The 21,152-nt window shown below is 41.4% G+C and overlaps 1 protein-coding gene across 1 annotated transcript in view; it reads right to left on the reverse strand.

Moving 5' to 3' along the window:
• ADAM12 (ADAM metallopeptidase domain 12) overlaps positions 1-21,152 on the reverse strand; it is a 260,352-nt gene that overhangs the window by 207,552 nt on the left and 31,648 nt on the right. Inside the window, exon 2 of the mRNA XM_075288277.1 lies at positions 17,453-17,586. Coding sequence (XP_075144378.1) covers positions 17,453-17,586 — 134 coding nt within the window. The remainder of the gene's footprint in view (positions 1-17,452; positions 17,587-21,152) is intronic.

A 21,152-nucleotide genomic window follows, 5' to 3' on the forward strand; every position in this document is an offset into this window, starting at 1 on the left:
TGTATGGCCAACTTAAGATTTAGAGAGTACAATCTTAGATTACACAGCCTAAATACACCAAATGTATGATAGTTGCTGATAAAGGCTGATAAATATGACGCATCTTTAGATGATCTAATCTATGTTTAGACCACCTGAATTTTGCTTCAGTGTTTTGGTACAACTTTAGAGCATCTTATGTCACATGATTATCTCCATTTTGGAAATGCACATCCCTTTCTTTCTAAGCCAAAAAACAATTGAGTGTAGTTTACACCATGTGTAACTTTTTGGTGTAAATTCATTGCCTCCACCAACTTCCCCACTTGCATCTCTTAAAAGGTGATGCTCTACCATTTCTGGAACAGTTGGTTTTTTGCTCTAGACCCCATCCTTTTCCTGTCCAAGCAGTGCAGTTAGTTTTGGTGCCAATATCCTAATTACGGTGGTCTCATCTTAGAGCAGACAAGAGGCCGTGATTCAGAGTTGATGCTATAAAATCAGAAACATATCATGTCAGAGCTCAATATCACCTCCTTGTGTGCTCATTCCTGACAACATCCACCTGATAATCTAAAGTAACTGCACTGATTACTCAGGAATGGTGGGGACTAGAGAAATAATTCCTATTGTCCAACTATTAAAAGATGCAAAGAACTGGAGATGTTGAACGTTCTCTAAGACAGAATTTATACTACATGGACACATCACCGTGCAGTATAGACCGCTCCACATCCTAAAGATACCACTATTGCCACAAACTAATATAAATGAATGGACTTGCATCATAACCCTGAGGTTGCCACAGCCACAAAACAAAAATGGATTAGTACTGGTCTCCATTCACTTATATTAGTTGCTGGACAACACAATGATCTTTGGACACGTCACGGCCGTTGCAGCCAAAGTCTTAATGTATATTGAAGATCCTATAATCTGGTATTTAATAAACCAACACTTAGCAGTGTGATAAAATTTCACATCATATGGCAACCTATGAAAAGAAAGGCCCTCTATATCTTATCTATGACTTTTAGGACAATATAGAAAATGTTCTAGCACTTGAAGGATATTGTGCAAAACAGAAACGCAATATGGCCACTTGCAGAAGTCAACCCAAAGCAAAATGGACGGATGAACCCACAAATCTTCATCATAACAAATCTTGTGGGGTTTGCCCAGGTCTACTAATAAACACTGATATGAATAAGGACTTATTTGCAGTATTTTTTATTCAGTTGTGTTTCATCCTGTGATTTTTGTAATGGTAGTAAAATTCTGAAATGATTATTGAAACCTCCACCATTGGTTATGAAGATGGGAAAAGAGGGGTGCAGAGGATCCAAGCTATATACCGGATACTGGTGCCGCTGTGTAAAGTACAAGGATGTGTATATCTGCAGCAGCCGTACAAGCACAGTGGATGTGGTCTGGTTGGCAGCCACAAGGCATGTCTGGAGTAAAGATATTCTTAATGTGACATCTCTGCCTCTTCTTGCACTTACTGTTCCTGGAATCCTGTAAGATGAAGCTTGTCCTGTGTGTACGGCTCCCACATAGTAACTGTCAGCAATGATGACAAGCTGGCCATTATTATCACTATCATCATCCTCATCATCATCATCATGATCCCTTTTACAGACAGCACCGGACCCCTCCAAATTAAATCAGCTGCAGATTACAATGCAGAAAAAAACTGCACATTTGAGTCCAGTCTTAGAATAAAAATTATATGGAATAACGTGGGCTGTTTTGGTGGCAATTCTTGATGTATTTTTTTGAGCCAAAGTCAGGAATTGTTTCAGTCGTAATGAAAAAAAATGTAAAAGCATGATTGTGTCACCAGACCCCAGTTTATAACCCAGCCCTGCAGATAGATAGGTTAGTGTCACCACCAGAACCAGCATATCATCCCAGCCCTACAGATAGAAAGGTTAGTGTCACCAGAACCAGCATATCACCCCAGCCCTGCAGATAGATAGGTTAGGGATACCAGAGCCAGCATATCACCCCAGCCCTGCGGATAGATAGGTAAGGGATACCAGAGCCAGCATATCACCCCAGCCCTGCAGATAGATAGGTTAGTGTCACCAGAACCAGCATATCACTCCAGCCCTGCAGATAGATAGGTTAGTGTCACCAGAACCAGCATATCACACCAGCCCTGCAGATAGATAGGTTAGTGTCACCAGAACCCAGAATATCACACCAGCCCTGCAGATAGATAGGTTAGTGTCACCTGAACCAGCATATCCCCCCAGCCCCGCAGATAGATAGGTTAGTGTCACCTGAACCAGCATATCACCCCAGCCCTGCAGATAGATAGGTTAGGCTCACCAGAAACCAGTATATCACCCCAGCCCTAGAGATAGATAGGTTAGTGTTACCAGAACCAGCATATCACCCCAGCCCTGCAGATAGATTGATTCAGGTGACCCTAGCCTACGTTTTTACCCCTTGTGAATAGATATCTCCCTTGTTCAGATATTGTGGGTTTTGTTAATTATCAAATTAACTCTTTAGAGCAATGAGGGCATTCAAGTTTCTCTAAAGAAGTAAGCATCCCACTACTCTCTGCCACCCTTCACCCCCATTTCCTTTCTCCGATGGACAGGGCCAGGCAATGAATTTCTAATCTTGCCTGGCCTTGAGTATTCAATGCTGCTCATATTCTTTGTGGATGCTCAATAATACTGCCACTGTGCTTGCGCCAAGAATATGGACAGCTGTGAGTGTGGCAGAACTTAGGGCCAAGTGAAGCATCTATATTTTATAGCATTTTGCTAAGAAGTCAAGGGATTGACTTCCTTCTATACTGCAGAGCATCAGTCTTAAAGTTAAAATGCCTTTTGCCTGTGCTGTTTTTGGTACATGCGCCATACTGATGTGGTGCAGTTACATGTACTGCGCATGTGCCAAGTGTATGCACAGCTTCAAGTACAACAGAACTCAGGACGAAGAGAGAAATCTAAAATGTTATAGCATTTTGCTAGGAGGTGAAGGGATTTGAGTGTCTCTTGACTTTCTTTTACACTGCAGAATTGTGGTATGAAAGTTAGAATAACTTGTTCTAAAAATCAGGTTGATCTCGACATTATGGCATACCCTAGCAAAACGCCTTCACTTTTAATGGTGGGAAATCCTTTAAGACATTCCGTGTTAAAATGAAGACTATCCGATCGGCAGCCCTTAGTACAGATCCTACAATGTGAATATAACCGGAGGGTGCAGTTACTTTGTAACACTAAACTAAACCTGTTATTATGAGAGCGACAAGTACTTTACATGTGTTTGTCCAGATATATAGTTTAACATAATATAACTAAGAAAGAGACAAAACAATGAAAATGAGTTTCTTGGATGACAGATTCTCTTGGCTGAGGGCGAGTCGGGCATTTCGGTAGATCTTCAGTGAAGTTCCTGTGAACGTGTGAGTCTGCACTGCCAGTAGGCACAGTTTCTAATCAAGGAGCTTGTTCTACCCCCGTGTAAGTTCAATGTCTGGAAATATTCATTCTCTTTCCTCTTCTGCTGCTTACCGAGCTGACAGGCAGCGCAGCCAGAACGGCTTCATTTTTAAATCCATTTCAAGGAAGAAAAAAAAAATTATATAAAAATTCTGTTCTCCGGGAATCCCGAAGCAAGCGTTTCCAATTTCAGAAAGATAAGTAAAGAACATTTAATAAAAAGAACATGACATAATTGGATGAACGTGACACTAATTAGAATAATCGTACAATATTTAATAAAGGCAAAGTCAACTGGTGTACAGTTCAATTAAAAGCGAGGATTATAGAGAGGTGACCTTGCTTGTGAGTAAATAGTGACAACTTGTTGGGATACGTCTTGTGCTCTTATTTCAGAGTGTGCTTGTGACGGATCATAAATAAAGGATCAACAAGGTATCTACACTATAAAAGCCACCAACCTGTCCACCTTTCTTCATGTTAGAAGACATTGTCCTCTTTGAATAGTCCCTTTGGGCATTTGTAGGATATTTAATAATAATTGGATTTCCCATTGGTCCCAAAACCCCATAGGAAAGCTGTAATATGGGTAGAAATCTGGTAGAAAGAGTGCTATTTGCCCACAGCACCTCCACAGGGCAAAAGTAGTATTACACAGCTTCTATTTCTTGTATCTGTTCTTCACTCTGGCTAATACATGTGGTTACAGATTGGGTCCCCCACTATTCACAATGGTAGTTCCCAGTTGGAGCAGCAGTTGTGCTTCATTTAGTTCTATGGGAGTGCTTGAGATAGCTGAGCACTGTATCCCACTTCTCTTTCTCAGTCCTATATAGATGAATGCAGTTGGAGCACCCCTGTTCTTCTGATGAGTTGGGGTCCCAACAGTTGAAACCCCATCCAACAGACAGTATCTTGTAGATAGGGGATGTTTTATTTAAATTGCACAACCCATTATAACCAGATCAGCTCTCACTCTTCAGGACATCCACACTGATTCTTCTGGTGTGTCCACCATAGGATCCCCTAACTAAGGCTATGTTCACATCTGCTCCGGAATTTCCATTTGAGACTCGCAGTTTCCGCTGCATTTTTCGACAGGGGAAAAACTGTCCTGTATGGAGTCTTCAGAGCAGTGTGTTACCACTTACTTCTTTAGAGCAATGAAATTGTCCTTATTTCCCCAAAGAGTTCAATTGCATATAGTCAAAAACAGTGATATGGAGGCAGCGATTTACAAAAGGAAAATATGATTAGATCCAAGTGCCTTAACCTATCTGCAGGATTAAGATGCTGGGTCTGGTGACTCCAATCTATCTACGGGGAAGGATTGATATGCTGGTTCTGGTGACACTAATCTATCTATCTGCAGGACTGGGGGAATATGCTGGTTCTGGTGACAGTAACCTATCTATCTGCAGGACTGGGGGAATATGCTGGGGTCTGGTAACACTAACCTATCTATCTGCAAGGCTGGGGTGATATACTGGTTCTGGTGACACTAACCTATCTATGTGCAGGGCTGGGGTGATGTGCTGGTTCTGGTGACAGTAACCTATCTATTTGCAGGGCTCGGGTGATATGCTGGTTCTGGTGACAGTAACCTATCTATCTGCAGGACTGGGGGAATATGCTGGGGTCTGGTGACACTAACTTATCTATGTGCAGGGCTGGGGTGATATGCTGGTTCTGGTGACAGTAACCTATCTATCTGCAGGACTGGGGTGATATGCTGGTTCTGGTGACAGTAACCTATCTATCTGCAGGGCTGGGGTGATATGCTGGTTCTGGTGACACTAACCTATCTATCTGCAGGGCTGAGGTGATATACTGGTTCTGGTGACACTAACCTATCTATCTGCAGGGCTGGGGTGATATGCTGGTTCTGGTGAAAGTAATCTATCTATCTGCAGGGCTGGGGTGATATGCTGGTTCTGCTGAGACTAACCTATCTATCTGCAGAACTAGGGTGATATACTGGGCTCTGGTGACCCTAACCTATCCATCCGCGAGGTTGATATGCTGGATTCTATGAACACTAACCTATCTATCTGCTTGGATGATATGCTATGTTCTGGTAACACACTCCCTTAACCTGTTTATTATATATATATGTAAAACCTTACGATGAAAACGTTTAACTGTATCCTTCCTGACATTGTATTCATTAGCTTTGTCAATAGTCAAAGGATATTTGGATGGAAAATTGTCCCCATATGCCAATACAGTGGGCTGAGGAACAGGTTTGCCCACAATGCACATCTACAAGTGCTTTTATCTTCAGCCTTTCTTGTATTCACCTCTCGCTCTTTTATTTTACATATCTTCAAATATATGCCAAATCTCATCCAAATCAACTTCATGCTCGGTAAACATCTCCTTGTAAGACTGCACGGATGAAATTTGCTCATCTAATTTGTTATTGCTTTGACTAATAATGGTTTTCAGTTTAATCCCAGATGGTATTTTCAATGTCTGCTCCTTCTCTATAGGAGACAACGGGACAGTGGCCAATCGAGTCGTCTCCTCCTATCCCCCCACCTTTAAATAGCTCACTGTTTATTTGAGGATGTTCCAAAGATGATAAATGACTATATAAAAAGTATATAGTATTAACCTCTGAACCTCAGGAAAGAATCACATCAGACAAATTATCAACATTTTCAAACCACCATTAATACTTCAACAACATGCGGTCGGTTTATGTAACCAGCGCTGTCAACTTTACCGCAGCTGGACCCAATTATTGAACATTGTAACTGTCTGTGGGTCCGTAAACTCATAAACTTACTCTCCCTACAACGGGTTTTCTATTACTGCTATGTGAGTCTCTAAAATGCAACGTATAGAGCGGGGGTAGTCAGCTGGTGGACCATGGTCTGAACTAAGACTTTGACCGAAAGCCACCCGGACCCCGGACTCCTTGACTCTTCATAATGTCAGGGGTCAGGCAAAAGACTTAAGCAGAGTCCATTTTTTGTTGTTGTATGACAATTGTGGCAGCGGTAGGGGTCAGCAATTGTCCCTACTGTCTGTATTGCATGTGTGTGGTTTATCGGGCCAACCTTGGCAAGCACCACACACTTGCAGGTCTCGTTGTCACCATTACATTAGTGAGGTAGTTTTTCGGCACAGCAGTGGTTAACAGGAGCATAGATGAGTGCCCATCTCTGTATTGTCATTACAAGGCAGACAGCGGACAGATTATCAGTCTTTCCCGGGCTGCAGTCGTGATGCTCCTGGCTGCGGGTTTCCAGTTACTTCCAGCTGGCCCCTTTGGGCCGGTTTGCATTTTCCAGATGCCATATTTCCATATAACACAATGAAGGTTGATCTATATTAAGTTTTTTCAGCCTCCATTGTCTTTTACGCAGGAAAGTCAGGAATAACACTTGCAAAACGAACATTCAAGACTTCACTTACCTCTGTACAGCTCCAATATCTGTCGGCGACCATCATGAAGTTAGTAAATAGCAAAAACTTTAAGAATGTTCCCGGTAATTTATCTAAGTCTTCCATTATCAAAAAGTGATGGCAAAGAAGAAAAAAAACTGTGCTAGATATATCCATCACAAAAAGTAATTGGCGTCATGGGGGTTGGCGTTACGATAAATCTGGCTGGATTGTCATAACCCGGGTTTACTGTCCGCAGCCTGTGATAAATGAGTACAAGCTCCTGGACCCAAGTACACGGCCTATTAGTTATTACTTCATGCGACTAGGAAGCAAAAGCAAACGCCATTTGCACTATGGAAAAATATGGAAAAAAAACACTATATAGGAATATCATATACCCAATTCGAACAAATAATGAATGCGGTTTTACAACCCAGAACATGTTCATTATTGCTGCAAATTCTGCACGGAAAAGCTGCCATTGTTTTGCATGCAGATACACAAAAGCATCAAGAAATCAGATTGTTGTAAATGAATAGAAAAAATGATCAAAATGTGATCTATGGGGTTCTAATAACCGTAACTCAACTCCGCAGCAGAGACGGCAGCATTAGGTTGAAGCCTGCTGCTTCTTCATTAAACACAAAGCACAGTGCCAGATATGACTTAGGGTCACTGTGCTTGGCATTGCAGCTCAGCCCCATTCAATTGAATAGAACTGAGCTGTTGCTGTACCATGTCGCTGATGAACATGATATTATTGGAAGATGAAGAGTCTGAAGTTCTCATGAGCACCATGGTCTCAGCTGATCTGGTTCGACGATGGAGTCTCAAGTGTGATACCCCACACACACACACACACACACTGATCACATATTCACGATCTGTCCTAGGAATAGGTCACCAATATGAAAATCCCATAAAACTACTTTAAAGGAAGGGCACATCCAACTTAAGCCATAACATTGCCATGAACTCAAACACAGACCGTAGGCAATACAAAGGTATGGTGAAGTACATCATAGGCAACTATGGTGCCTTAGACAGCTGCCTTCTCTGCACAGTCATCTTTCTGAATTATTCCCACTACTTACAAAGAAATTGGAGAACTAAAACAAATGTCTTATTTACTTTTTACTTTTCATAAAATCCATTTCTGATCCATTTTATAAAAATTACTACCTTGCGCAAACCGAGGACAAAGCCATCGGAAGGGGAGCTTTTAACAATTCAGCATTAACTAATGGAAAGAATAATCTATCTCTAAGACAGGGAAGGAGCGCACAAGGAAACAGACATCTATTTATCTTTAGCATCAATAAAACATTTTTAAGGGAATTACAAAGATTGTTCAATGTATAAGGGCAGAACAAACCAGCTCGAAAACATCGATGTGTATATACCAGGGGCTTACAGAGATGTAGAAGTAAAAAACAAGTTAACTTGCTTATTGTAGGGGTCCCAGCACTGGATCCCCCACCAGCCATACAACCCCGGGTGTTTTGCATCCCAGTTTTGAATAGACTGGACAATGGGAGCCACACCATTAGTTTCAGGGGCAATTTGTGTTTCACTCTTGTGGCTCAACAAACCTTTCAACAATTTCTACCTATCCTAATATTTGATCTGAAGGTATATACTATATACCATACTATAGGTTTTAGAACACCATACACTTCTCCCCAGGACACTACACCTTTCATGCCTACTATGCAACATACATGTCATTGTGTCAGATTGGGGAGATCAGGTCTCATCACTAAAATTAATTCTGGGGCCCAATGTACAGGTAAACGCAAATATTTCCAGGCCTCCCTTATGGATTCCAAAAGTGCACATTGCCTTTAACTAGGGTCCACTTAGCTTAACCCATTTATGCCAAAGGTTATATTGGTTTTCGTTCCAATAATGGAACACTAAACATAAACGGGTTACTGAGCTCACAGTGATGATGGGGGCCCCTGCAGTGACATTAAAAAGGTGGGGCCCAGGAAGAAGAATACTGGTTGGTCTGCATCTTGGCCTAGATTTCATCCCAACCACCTATTGAATAATAAACTGGGTAGTTTGTTAAATAATGGATGGATAGGCTGGTTAAGATACTGAACACTGCCCAGTGCAGAGTCATGCACCACTTGTGCAGAGGGGTGGGTCATAGGAGGCCACCCTATTTCAGGGGTCCATTCTGGCTCAGTGGCCCACCAGTGGACTCATTTGCTTACCAATGGGCTAGTACAAAGCTGACCCGTCAGACCATTATCTTATGGATGTTGTTTATATAGCGCCAGCATATTCCACAGTGCTTCGCGGACACTCACTGCCTCAAAGAAGGGCTCACAATTTTAATTTACAATCTGTAGATCTTTGGTTGGCGGAGGAAACCCAGCGAGAACCCACAAACTCCTTTCAGACAACAGTGCTAACCACTGAGCCGCCATTTTTATGAGCCATTTTCCCTTACTATTATCTATTATTTTAATAATAGTATTTTATGATTTTTGTTATCGTCGCCAATTTTTATTACCATTATTATTTTTTTACATTACGTTATCATTAATTAGTACCATTTTATTTTCCAACAATTAGTTTTACTACTATTTTATGACCAAGCTTATTATTTTATTACTAGGATTATTTTATGACTATTAGGTCTATTCTAGTGTATTTACAGTAAACACACATGGATTTGATTTAACAAATAGGATTCCTATTATTCTTACAAACTATTCGCTGTTGCAATAACCTTTGTATCTTTTGTCTCACACCGGAATAAACACAATCTTGTCTACACCTTACACAATTGATGAAGCTAGATGTGAAGGCAAGTACGCATATGAGGCAAAGGAGCAAGGATCCAATATCAACAGCTCATTATTTAACTCCATTTATTGCGCTCATTCAACATGTGGCACAAAGAACACAAAGCAGACACTAATGTAAAAAAAAAAAACTTGGTATTTTTTTGTGGCTATTTAAAGGAATCTTGTCTCATTGAAGATGCAGGGAACTTGTTACTGAAGATCAATATACAGTTTTATTACACAAGTTCTGGTATAGGTTACGGAATACTTTGATCATTCTGTGCCAGTGGGAGTCGGCATAGCTGTCAGTCACTGACTTAGACCTCGTGTTAGGATTGAGCAATCGGGATCGGGAAAGATCGGATCACGATCGGCGATCGAGCAAATTTTACGATCGGGATCGGCTAGAAAATGATTGAAAATCAGATTTTAAAAACGATCCTGAAATCTCAAGATTGGCTCAGCTCTACTCCCTAAACATAAAGTAACTAGGGTTGAGCGATCGGATCCCGATCTGCGATCGAGCAAATTTCACGATTGTGATTGGAATTGGCTGGAAATTGATCAGAAATCGGATTTTAAAAATGATCCTGAAAACTCAAGATCGTCTCAACCCTACCTCTTGCTGGACTCCAAAACTTAATATCTGATACATTCACCAGTTTTAAGACTATGAGGCCCTTTTAGAATTTATCACCATTATGTCTAGGACAAGGGATAAACCAATTTTTTTTTTTTTTTGGAAGGGGGGGGCAAGGGTTAGGTTGGAATCCAAATTTCTCTCCAATCTACAGAGCATCACAACATCCCCATCCAATGTGATCATCAGGAAGGACTCTTAAAAGATTCCAATCCTTGCAAGAAGGAAAGCACCATACTGTAACCTTATAACTTTACCCTTATGTTTGCTGGTGGTGCAATCTTTTTGGAAAAGGGTAGACCCTCGGCCGCACATTGTGCATGGGAAAGAGAATTCTGGATACGTCTTCTCCATCTGACATTGCCATGTTACCCATAGGCTTTCAATCGCTGTTGACTCCCCAGTAGTCGTACTGTTAGGTTCGCCAAGTGTGTATGTGTTTTGCATGGAGAAAAGGAAATAAGGAACTGCTGTAAACCTAATTTTCATAAATTTTACATTCCTCGACTTTCCATCCCAACACCATCTGTCAGGATAAAGTTGGACATCCCCTTACACATCAGATAGTTGGCTGGCTTCATGGAAATCGACAACGTTAATCAGTCTACAAAGTAAACGCTCCTACTGTATCCAAGTTGGGTTATGATTTCCCCTTGATCCGACTTTGTCAAGTTATTCTATATCCCTAAAAACTAGTTAATATATTTCATCCAAGTCCAGCTCCCTGTGGTCTTCCTCATCTGTGTGTACAAAGCGTTCATAACGGCTGTACACTTACTGCTAACTTTCCTATTGTTATCTGGACAATACCTTAAGACATAGTCTTGTAACCCTTTAACCTTCATTATTCAGCCAAGAGTCTTGAGTTTCTCCGTAGCTGAACTTGTGCTGTACACAAAGCCGTAGCCAATTTATTTTAGGTTATCAGCCGGTTTGAGTAGCGTGCCAGCTATTTCTGCTTCAAAGATCGTTTTTTGTAATTCTTGTAAAGCTTAATGGTTCTTAGACTTTAATAAATCATGGGCGAGAGCTCATTCTTTTATACTTTACAGGACACGATTATGTCAGGCAAACAGCTCTGTCCTTCTGTCCCCTATTGGGGAATACTTATTAGACAAGCATCCTCGGGTCATTATATCTGACAAGAGAGCCACAGCTCCGCTTGACTATTTTATGTGTCTGTTTGAAGGCTTTAAGCATCCAGCCTGTGAAAATAAGTCCTATGGGTCAATCCCCGCTACATTGATATCACACGATATAATACTTTTCAGCAGTTTCTTTGTAAACAGAGAGCATAGGGGAATTATATCCATGTCAATCACTTCGGTGGCTCCGCGGTGAGGCAGCCATATCTTAGCTTGTCCATGTCTTGAAGGCATAATGGAGTTTGACAGGCTTAATGAGTATTTTACCTAATAATCTAGAGCCATTGCATGTGACTGATTGTACCGGTAGCACTTTTGCCCTCAGCTAAAAGGTGATATAAATAAATAACCATCTGTGGTTTGTAGGACTTAGAATAAAATATGGATCGAGCAAAGTGGACGAGACATTTTCTTTGAAGGAGGATACTATATAAAAAAAAACATAATAAATCTGGAGAGGCAGGACTAGAATTTATGGAGACGTCATATAAAAATCAAGCCTTCAGGACTAGATCCGCCATCATCAGTTATAGTCAGAGGTTTGGAAAAAATAATCTATATATAGAGCTCTGTGCGTGTCATATTTGTGGGAACCCCACAAAAGCCCAATATATTATTAGAAGGCTTTATTATAACAATATGTAGTCTATATGGCAGCCATGTGAATGGGCCAACAATATAGTTCTCTCTACCTCTCTCACAGCAGGAAGTCACAGCATGATCAGTCTGCAGTGCTATGGGGCCTAGTGGTCAGGAAAATAGCACACCTCATGTATTATTAGGAATTTATAGAGGAGCTCAGTCTCAGACAATAGGGGATATATGACCCCAAACTGGCTGTAATTCTGTAATGTAGTTCCACTCATTGGTCAAGAGGATTTGTTTAATTTTCTCCTTCCGGACAGTGGAAGGCTGTTAATCATAAATTTCATTCCAGCGCACCAGAGAGCAGGAGGAATAAATCAGAAAGAAGATCAAAGTTTTTCTAACTCTAGTGTGTTGAGTGTAACCTGTGGGCCCCACTGGCATCTTGACGTAGTCTAGTGAGTCGAGACTGAATATTAGTACCCCTAATGAAGGATTGCAGTAATTCTGTCATGTGGTTCCACCACTCATTGGCCAAGAGGAGTTGCTAAAGAGCAGAAAAGTACTGCATCAGAGATGAGCATTATGACCATATGTTTTGTCCCTTATATGGCATTTACAATTAGATCCTGTAATTACATATCAGGGGGCAGCATGCTAACCCTATAATGAAAAGGTCTATTTTTTACTTAAACAGCACCACTGTTACAAATAAGGCTGTGTCTAATATTGCAGCTCATCTCTGAAGCGAATAGGGCTAAAGTGCAATACCTGACACAGGCAATGGACAAAAGAGGTGCTGTTTCTACAAGAAATAAACCCTCTTTTTGAATTCAGATCAACCACCTTAAAACTTCCCATCTGTTTCTAATGGGGCATTCTCTAATATAGATACTTTGATTTTTGACACGGTTACGGCTTTGCTATTAAGCAGAAAGCACGTCTTGTGGGTTTTGCTTTGTAATGAAATGTGTTATATAAAAAGATAATTGTGTTTTTCATTTTTCTCAGAAACACTTGGAAGTTTTAATTACAGAACAGCCTGCTCTATATAATAGAATAATGGCTGCTGGATTCCGCCTAATGAACTCCCTGTCACATCTCGTCTTGTTTTATCTCTTCCTTCCTCCCGCCCTCGCTGCACAGTTAAAATTGTCAGGTGTTAAAGATACTTCATCATCCAATTCTGCAGCTACCAAGTGATCTTGCTCTTTTGACTCATAGAAATGTCCTTTCAGCTAAAATCTGAAGACATATTAACTCGCGTGTCGTACGATACATTCACATGGCGCAGATTTGCTGCTGAAATTTCTGTGAATGAAAACCAGTTCCATCATGTGAAGGGGGTTGCTTTGGTGGTAAGCAAGTTGAAGTTCCTGGGCCCCAATGTAAACTATGTAGTGGGGCCCACCTTTGCCATGTGCCATCAACAAACCTTTTGCCTTTTTATGTTGTATAGAGGTCTTTAGAGCCCCCTTAGGCTCCAGGGCCCTGTAGCATTTGCTACCCCTGCACTCCCTAAAGTTATGCATACTCATCTGGGAATCCAGGAGGTCACCCCTATTTTTTCTGCAGTCTCCCGAGCTATCGGTAGAGATGGCAAGTCTGCCTTAGTGCCCTATAGCTAAGCCCCTAGATATAGTCACCATGAAAGGGGGCCCCCTCTGGTCATGAAGTGGTTTATATCGTATTTGCACTGCATTATTCTGGATACTCCCCATGTATGATACTTTGGGTTAACAACCTCAGCCAACTGCAGGGATAATTTACACTAAAAAATATTTCCTCTAAGAAAAAAATTTGTGACTAAGCAGTCTGAAAACTAAAACAGATGTGTCATGTCACCGCTCCAGTTATGGGCGCCATGTGGAGTGATTACAAAAACACATTACAGATGCTGCCATTGTTGGTGGTATTGCAACATACAGTAAAGCGCTGTGCTGTCCATACATGACCTCCTCTGCATCTCAATTTCTTACTCAAGTTTATGCAGTATTTTGCTTATTTTCATAAACTTTTTACATGAATTCCAATTTTTTTTTACTCTTCCAGTCCCCATCCAGAAGTACTGCCATAACTGTACAAGATCCTATAGTGTTATAGGTTAGAGGGACGCCATTGTCCTAGGATGTCCAGGAACATTAGTGCCAGCAGGGCAGTAGTATAAGAATCTTGTGTGACAATAAAAGATGTTTTATTATATAAACTTTTTGTTTTGATTGTTTTTTTAAATTTAATTTGTTTAAAAAGTTAATCGATATCTGAACAATTTCAGACAGTGGTGTAACTAAAGACTCACAGGCCCTGGTGCAAAAGCTCTGCTTGGGTCCCCCTACACAATTTCTCCTCACAATCCGACCAGGATCTCTGGATTTGCATCAAGTGATTTTAAAGATTTCTAGCCATATGCATAGTGTTACTTACACTGTACATTTTTTTTTCTCACGTCCTCTGGAAAGCTGTAGATAACACATCATGTGTAGGTGTGATTTGTATCATCTGTACTATCAGTACATATCGTCTACTAATCATCCATTAACTCATTATTGCATTGCGATGTCTCCTACAAGTTTCCAAAGTGCCCTGAATGATCCCCTATAGATGCTGTGCCTATGCTTTTCCTTCAGGGTTCACCATACCTTTAAGTTTCTGCCTCACTGCCTTTGGAAATTCCCAGCTTCTTCTTAATTCTTTATTTTTCTAGCGGACATTACTGTGTGGTTATTTGCATTTCCATGTTTTGGGGTTTTGTTTTTTGTTTTTTTTTTTTTGGGGGGGGGGGCAATTTTTTTGTTGTACAACATTGCTGCAGGGACATGAAGGAAGATACCATAGGGGCAGGAATAGGATATTTACAAGACTGGGCACAAGAGTGTGTGGGCTATCATAGTGGTGATACCCATCATACTGCCAATTGACAATGTATTGTATTTGTAACTCTATGTTAGAAAACCAAAGACTTTGAGTAAAGATAATGGGGCAGATTTAGGAATATGCCAGTCTTCGTAACCCCGCCATATATTTTTGTTAGGGCTCATTGCTGTTGTTCATTTGCACCAGATTTCAGGAGTAAATGATGGTAAAGCTGGTAAAGCTGGTGGCCCCACTCCTTGCACACCTTCACCACGTCTCTTTTTTCTGCCTGGCATACAAGGCATAGTAAGTCTGGACCGATGTTTTTGTATAACGAACTCTGCCTGTGTGCCAACCTCTAGCAGTGTCCTCCATCATTGCACCTATAGGGGTGTAGTGGTAGCAGATGCCCATGTGGCTCAAAGATCCTTCTGCCACATAATAGGATGATACCAGATTTATAAACGGCACATGATAGGTGTAGGAACCGTTAGAATTTTTGCATTGGAGTCGAAAAGGACATCAGTGTACCCTGTGGATGTCGACCATACAGTCCTATGAAAAAGTTTGGGCACCCCTATTAATCTTAATCATTTTTTGTTCTAAATATTTTGGTGTTTGCAACAGCCATTTCAGTTTGATATATCTAATAACTGATGGACACAGTAATATTTCAGGATTGAAATGAGGTTTATTGTACTAACAGAAAATGTGCAATATGCATTAAACCAAAATTTGACCGGTGCAAAAGTATGGGCACCCTTATCATTTTATTGATTTTAATTCCCCTAACTACTTTTTACTGACTTACTGAAGCACAAAATTGGTTTTGTAACCTCAGTGAGCTTTGAACTTCATAGCCAGATGTATCCAATCATAAGAAAAGGTATTTAAGGTGGCCAATTGCAAGTTGTTCTACTATTTGAATCTCCTCTGAAGAGTGGCATCATGGGCTACTCAAAACAACTCTCAAATGATCTGAAAACAAAGATTGTTCAACATAGTTGTTCAGGGGAAGGATACAAAAAGTTGTCTCAGAGATTTAACCTGTCAGTTTCCACTGTGAGGAACATAGTAAGGAAATGGAAGACCACAGGGACAGTTCTTGTTAAGCCCAGAAGTGGCAGGCCAAGAAAAATATCAGAAAGGCAGAGAAGAAGAATGGTGAGAACAGTCAAGGACAATCCTCAGACCACCTCCAAAGAGCTGCAGCATCATCTTGCTGCAGATGGTGTCACTGTGCATCGGTCAACTATACAGCGCACTTTGCACAAATAGAAGCTGTATGGGAGAGTGATGAGAAAGAAGCCGTTTCTGCACGTACGCCACAAATAGAGTTGCCTGAGGTATGAAAAAGCACATTTGGACAAGGCAGCTTCATTTTGGAAACAAAAATTGAGTTGTTTGGTTATAAAAAAAGGCGTTATGCATGGCGTCCAAAAAGAAACAGCATTCCAAGAAAAACACATGCTACCCACTGTAAAATTTGGTGGAGGTTCCATCATGCTTTGGGGCTGTGTGGCCAATGCCGGCATCGGGAATCTTGTTAAAGTTGAGAGTCGCATGGATTCCACTCAGTATCAGCAGATTCTTGAGAATAATGTTCAAGAATCAGTGACGAAGTTGAAGTTACGTCGGGGATGGATATTTCAGCAAGACAATGATCCAAAACACCGCTCCAAATCCTCAGGCATTCATGCAGAGGAACAATTACAATGTTCTGGAATGGCCATCCCAGTCCCCAGACCTGAATATCATTGAACATCTGTGGGATGATTTGAAGCGGGCTGTCCATGCTCGGCGACCATCTAACTTAACTGAACTTGAATTGTTTGTTCAAAATACCTTTATCCAGGATCCAGGAACTGATTAAAAGCTACAGGAAGCGACTAGAGGCTGTTATCTTTGCAAAAGGAGGATCTACTAAATATTAATGTCACTTTTCTGTTGAGGTGCCCATACTTTTGCACCGGTCAAATTTTGGTTTAATGCATATTGCACATTTTCTGTTAGTACAATAAACCTCATTTCAATCCTGAAATATTACTGTGTCCATCAGTTATTAGATATATCAAACTGAAATGGCTGTTATAAACACCAAAATATTTAGAACTAAAAATGATTAAGATTAATAGGGGTGCCCAAACTTTTTCATAGGACTGTATATCATGTCTCAATCCATTACTAATAATGCCCCAACAGAAGGTTACAAATGACCAGCAAGTGTTTCAGAATGGTTGGTAACCAGTCTTATCTTGGAAGATAAAATAACTTCTATAAGATGCAGCGTTTCCTAGCACCACTATCTCTCTCCATCTGTGCCGCATTGTGAGGTAATGAGTGTAAATGGAATGAACCTGGATACAAGGTAACAATAGCTAACTGCAGACATCATCTGGAACAACTTAAGAAACGTCTCACGCTGAATTATATGTTGGGCGCTGGGCATAGAAAATACTCAGAATTGTTTCTGTACCTTACACTCTTAGCAAAAATATAATGTTTTCTGCAGTTTCCAATGTTCTCTTTTCATTTACCATTGTGTGGCTAAAAGCATCTCATAGGGGCATAAAAAAGAAATCTAACCTTTGGAAAGTTGGTACCTATCGGCTTCCACTGTTCGCCACTCAAAAGACGAGGGACTATTATTTCATAATGTCCATCGTGATCCTTTTCTGTCTGTTTCCTAGACGATCCCAAATTACCGTCCACATTCTCTCCTACACAAAGCAACAAGAAAAAAAAAACAGTCGTTTTAGTACGGAGCAACCTGCAAACACAGCCATTACCGTTCAGATGAGTGTGCAGAGTCACAGCAAGATTAATATGTTCTAGGAAATCTCTTAATAAATCAAATCAATTAAAGCTTTCCAGAAAATTTTTGCTTTGTGAAGCAGGAAAAAAAAAATCATTGTTCTATGACCAAAAAAAAACTAATAAAAAGGGACTTGCAGAACATAAAAAAAGAAAAAAAAAATCAATATCTCAGAGTATAAAGAGCGCAGATGGGATGTTCTTCTATTGCAAATGGTCACTTCGAGTACTTTAGTAAAATATAGAGATATGGCTATGGGTGCACAAGTAGCAGTTATACCTGAGCTCTGGTGCCTGAAGAGGCCCTTATTAGGTTCCTCTGCTATAGTGAAGGTGGACGCCCATTACAGATTTTGCATTGGGATCCGTGCCTTATGCTAGGCTCGCACTTGTAATTTATATGACTTTCTGTGCTACTGATCCATGGGAGAACCATAAGCAAAATATTGGGCACCATTGGATCCATTCTATGACAGACACCTAGAGAGTCCAAGGAACCCAATTGATGATAATGGGCTCTGGATAGCACACTGACCCATTCTTTGGGCTCATACACATGACCGTAATCCGTAATTTTCATAGTCCAGTGTGCGAGCCGACAGTCCAGGCTGCATCAGATAGGACAGATCCTATTCCTATATTTTGTAGCCCTTGCTTCCGTGGCTCCCATTCATTTAATGAAAGGAGCCGCAGAGGCACGGCCCGTGCATCCCCGTGTCCAACACGGCAGGCCAGTTGCAGCACAGTCGTCTATAAGCGATCTTACGTGCAGTTCACACATGCTGATGTGTTCTGTCCTTAAGAGTCCACATGAGGACCCCTATGGATAGAACACAAGCGCAACTGCAAGCGCTGTGCAGCTCAAGCGCACGGGCCCCATAGACTATAATGGGGTTCGTGGGCTTGCCGCACACTGCCTGCATGACTTATTTGTGCGGGCAGTGGTATAGTCTATGGGGCCCGTGCACTTGAACTGCCCAGCGCTTGCAGTTTCGCTTGTGTTCTGTCTGTAGGGGTCCTCATGCGGACTCCTTCCGGATGGAACACATCATCATGTGTGAACCGGCCCTTAGGAAGAGGTAGGAAAGTGAGGAGTCAGAGCTAGAGTCCCTGATTTGACTGGCCTTAAAACAGCTGGATGTAAGAACGTGTTACTATGCAGTCAGGAAATGGCAGTATTGTATGCTCATATTGCATGCAAGAAAAGACTGCAAGGATGAAGTTATAGAACCTCACAGCCAAGACCCTGCCTGTTCACCTAAGGTTAACTCTTTTATGGATCTGCACCTTGCAGCCATTACAGATGCCTTGGTGGATTAAGAGATGTAAAGCATATATTTAGGAGAAAGACAGCCTCAGCAAGGGATACCTAGACTGACCGGGAAGTACCATCTTTAGAACTCAGCGGACGTCCCTAAGCACTGTACCTCATATGGATGAAGTTGCCTGTTCATCAGCTGTTTTACCAGTAAACCGTGAGATTGCAGTTTGCAACACGTTTTCCAAGTCTTAATCCTGCACTCATCATCAAGGGCACTCCATCCACCAACAGGCTCAGAAAGGTTTAGCACTAGCATGTGCCGCAGGGGAACACTACAACCACAATCATACATTTTGCAGGTCTATTCTACACCTCACCAGCTATAAGGAGTGCAGGGGGATCTGGTAGAGATCCTTACCACCATGATTATTGCGACTATTATTACCAAACAGGTTGCAGCGTATTCAGTCCATGAAATATATACCTGGACTGAGCAAGAACCTAGATTCCAAGTATCACAGTCATCTATACTGCTAGGATTCTCTGCGACTATCTTGTACTGAAAACATAATTATGGTATGGGACTATATTGCATGGGGTATGGGTTCCTGCACTGTGTTCAATCCGGGCATTGTATTGAATATATGGTAGGTATTTCACAGACTGAATACATTTATGTGAAACCGGCCACAAAAGAAGATCCTTTATTCTGATCTTAGAAAACCTTTTATGACTGTGTATGAGATACAGCTGGAGATGTCTGGCAAGGGACGGCAGGCTATTGTGAGGATGCCATGCCTGGGCTATTTGGCAGCTACCAGCACCTATAATAATAGTACATCTGCAGTAGAATAATGCACAGCATCTGGAAGTTCATCTCCCAATATTACAGGAATCCCTGTGTACAGGACGCCATGTCTCATCATTTATAACTCCTTTAGCCTTGATAACTGATTTATATGGTGAATTCTGTGCACTTTGCCGGTTCACTGGTGGAAGCGGCATTTATCAAGCCTGCCCCAGTACATGTGGTATAAATTTGTAACAAAAATTTACCAGTACCTCATGCTGGGGGATTTATTGGAAGTAAAAGCGAAGGTTAAAGCTGTAGAATATTATGCAGCAACTCCTCTTTCTTGTGAACCTCAGTACCCCTTAAAGGTTGACAACATAACAAGAATGAGCATTCCCGGGGACAACCTTTAAGAATTTGGTTCATGGCTACGTTTTTCTTTACCAAGCCAAGATTCAGAATGTTGCACTAGCCCTTTATCTGTGTATCCTGGATGGGGCAAAGTGGGGTTTTTTGTATCTGGACCATATGTCCCACCAACCCCTTTTCTCCCTAGTCATGTATAGTACAATATTGATCTTTTCTTCCTCATCCTTCTCACCATGTCCCTGCATATGATCCTGTGCCCAGTTCTAGCAGTGTCAACTTCAATCCACACTCAGCTGAATCCTTTACTGTGCCTAGTTTAATGCCAAGGCCAAACTGTTTGCTGAGTCCACAAGAAGTATTAAAAAAGAGGTTTCTTGGGCCCACCAGACAATTCTAGGGTTCCAACAACCCCCAAGAAATAGACCATAGTACCCTTCGCATTTGGGAGTCTTCTGCTGGAGTGTCATTGTGTTAGAGCCTGGGCCCACCAGTTGATCCTCTGGGATTCTATTGGGCCACTCCAACACTTAAAACAAGGCTGCATGTTTTTTGCCCACAACTACTCACACAGTTGAACTCACCACTACCCAAAAAGTGTCATGGCAGTCAGGTTTATTTTGGGCAGAGTGCACTGGTTTAAAACATGCCCACCCATCATCACCACCACTTAGCTATACCTCCTAACTTTCAGAGCATGTAAAGACACGTAAGTGTGGTGTCCCCCCCTGCCCTTTTGTATTCTAACAAAGTATTAATAGTGCCCTGCAATGTATAAATACAGTGCCCAACACACAGTATACTGTCCCCTAGGTGGCCCCACTCAATATTATGCACCCATTAGTGGCTATAATATAGTATGAAGCCACACAATCATATGCCCGTACAGTGGCCCCATACCATATAATGCCCCCAGTGGCCTTGCGCATTATAGCCCCGCTCCATCTGAACTGTCTGCAGACTTTGGCTCTACATCTGAATGGTGGAGCTTGATAGAGTTTAATCCAATGGTGGAGCATAAAAATATCAGCGTCCTCTTGGGGATACAGAAA

The sequence above is a fragment of the Leptodactylus fuscus genome, chromosome 10 (genome assembly GCF_031893055.1).
Source record: "Leptodactylus fuscus isolate aLepFus1 chromosome 10, aLepFus1.hap2, whole genome shotgun sequence".
NCBI classification, from domain to species: Eukaryota; Metazoa; Chordata; class Amphibia; order Anura; family Leptodactylidae; genus Leptodactylus; species Leptodactylus fuscus.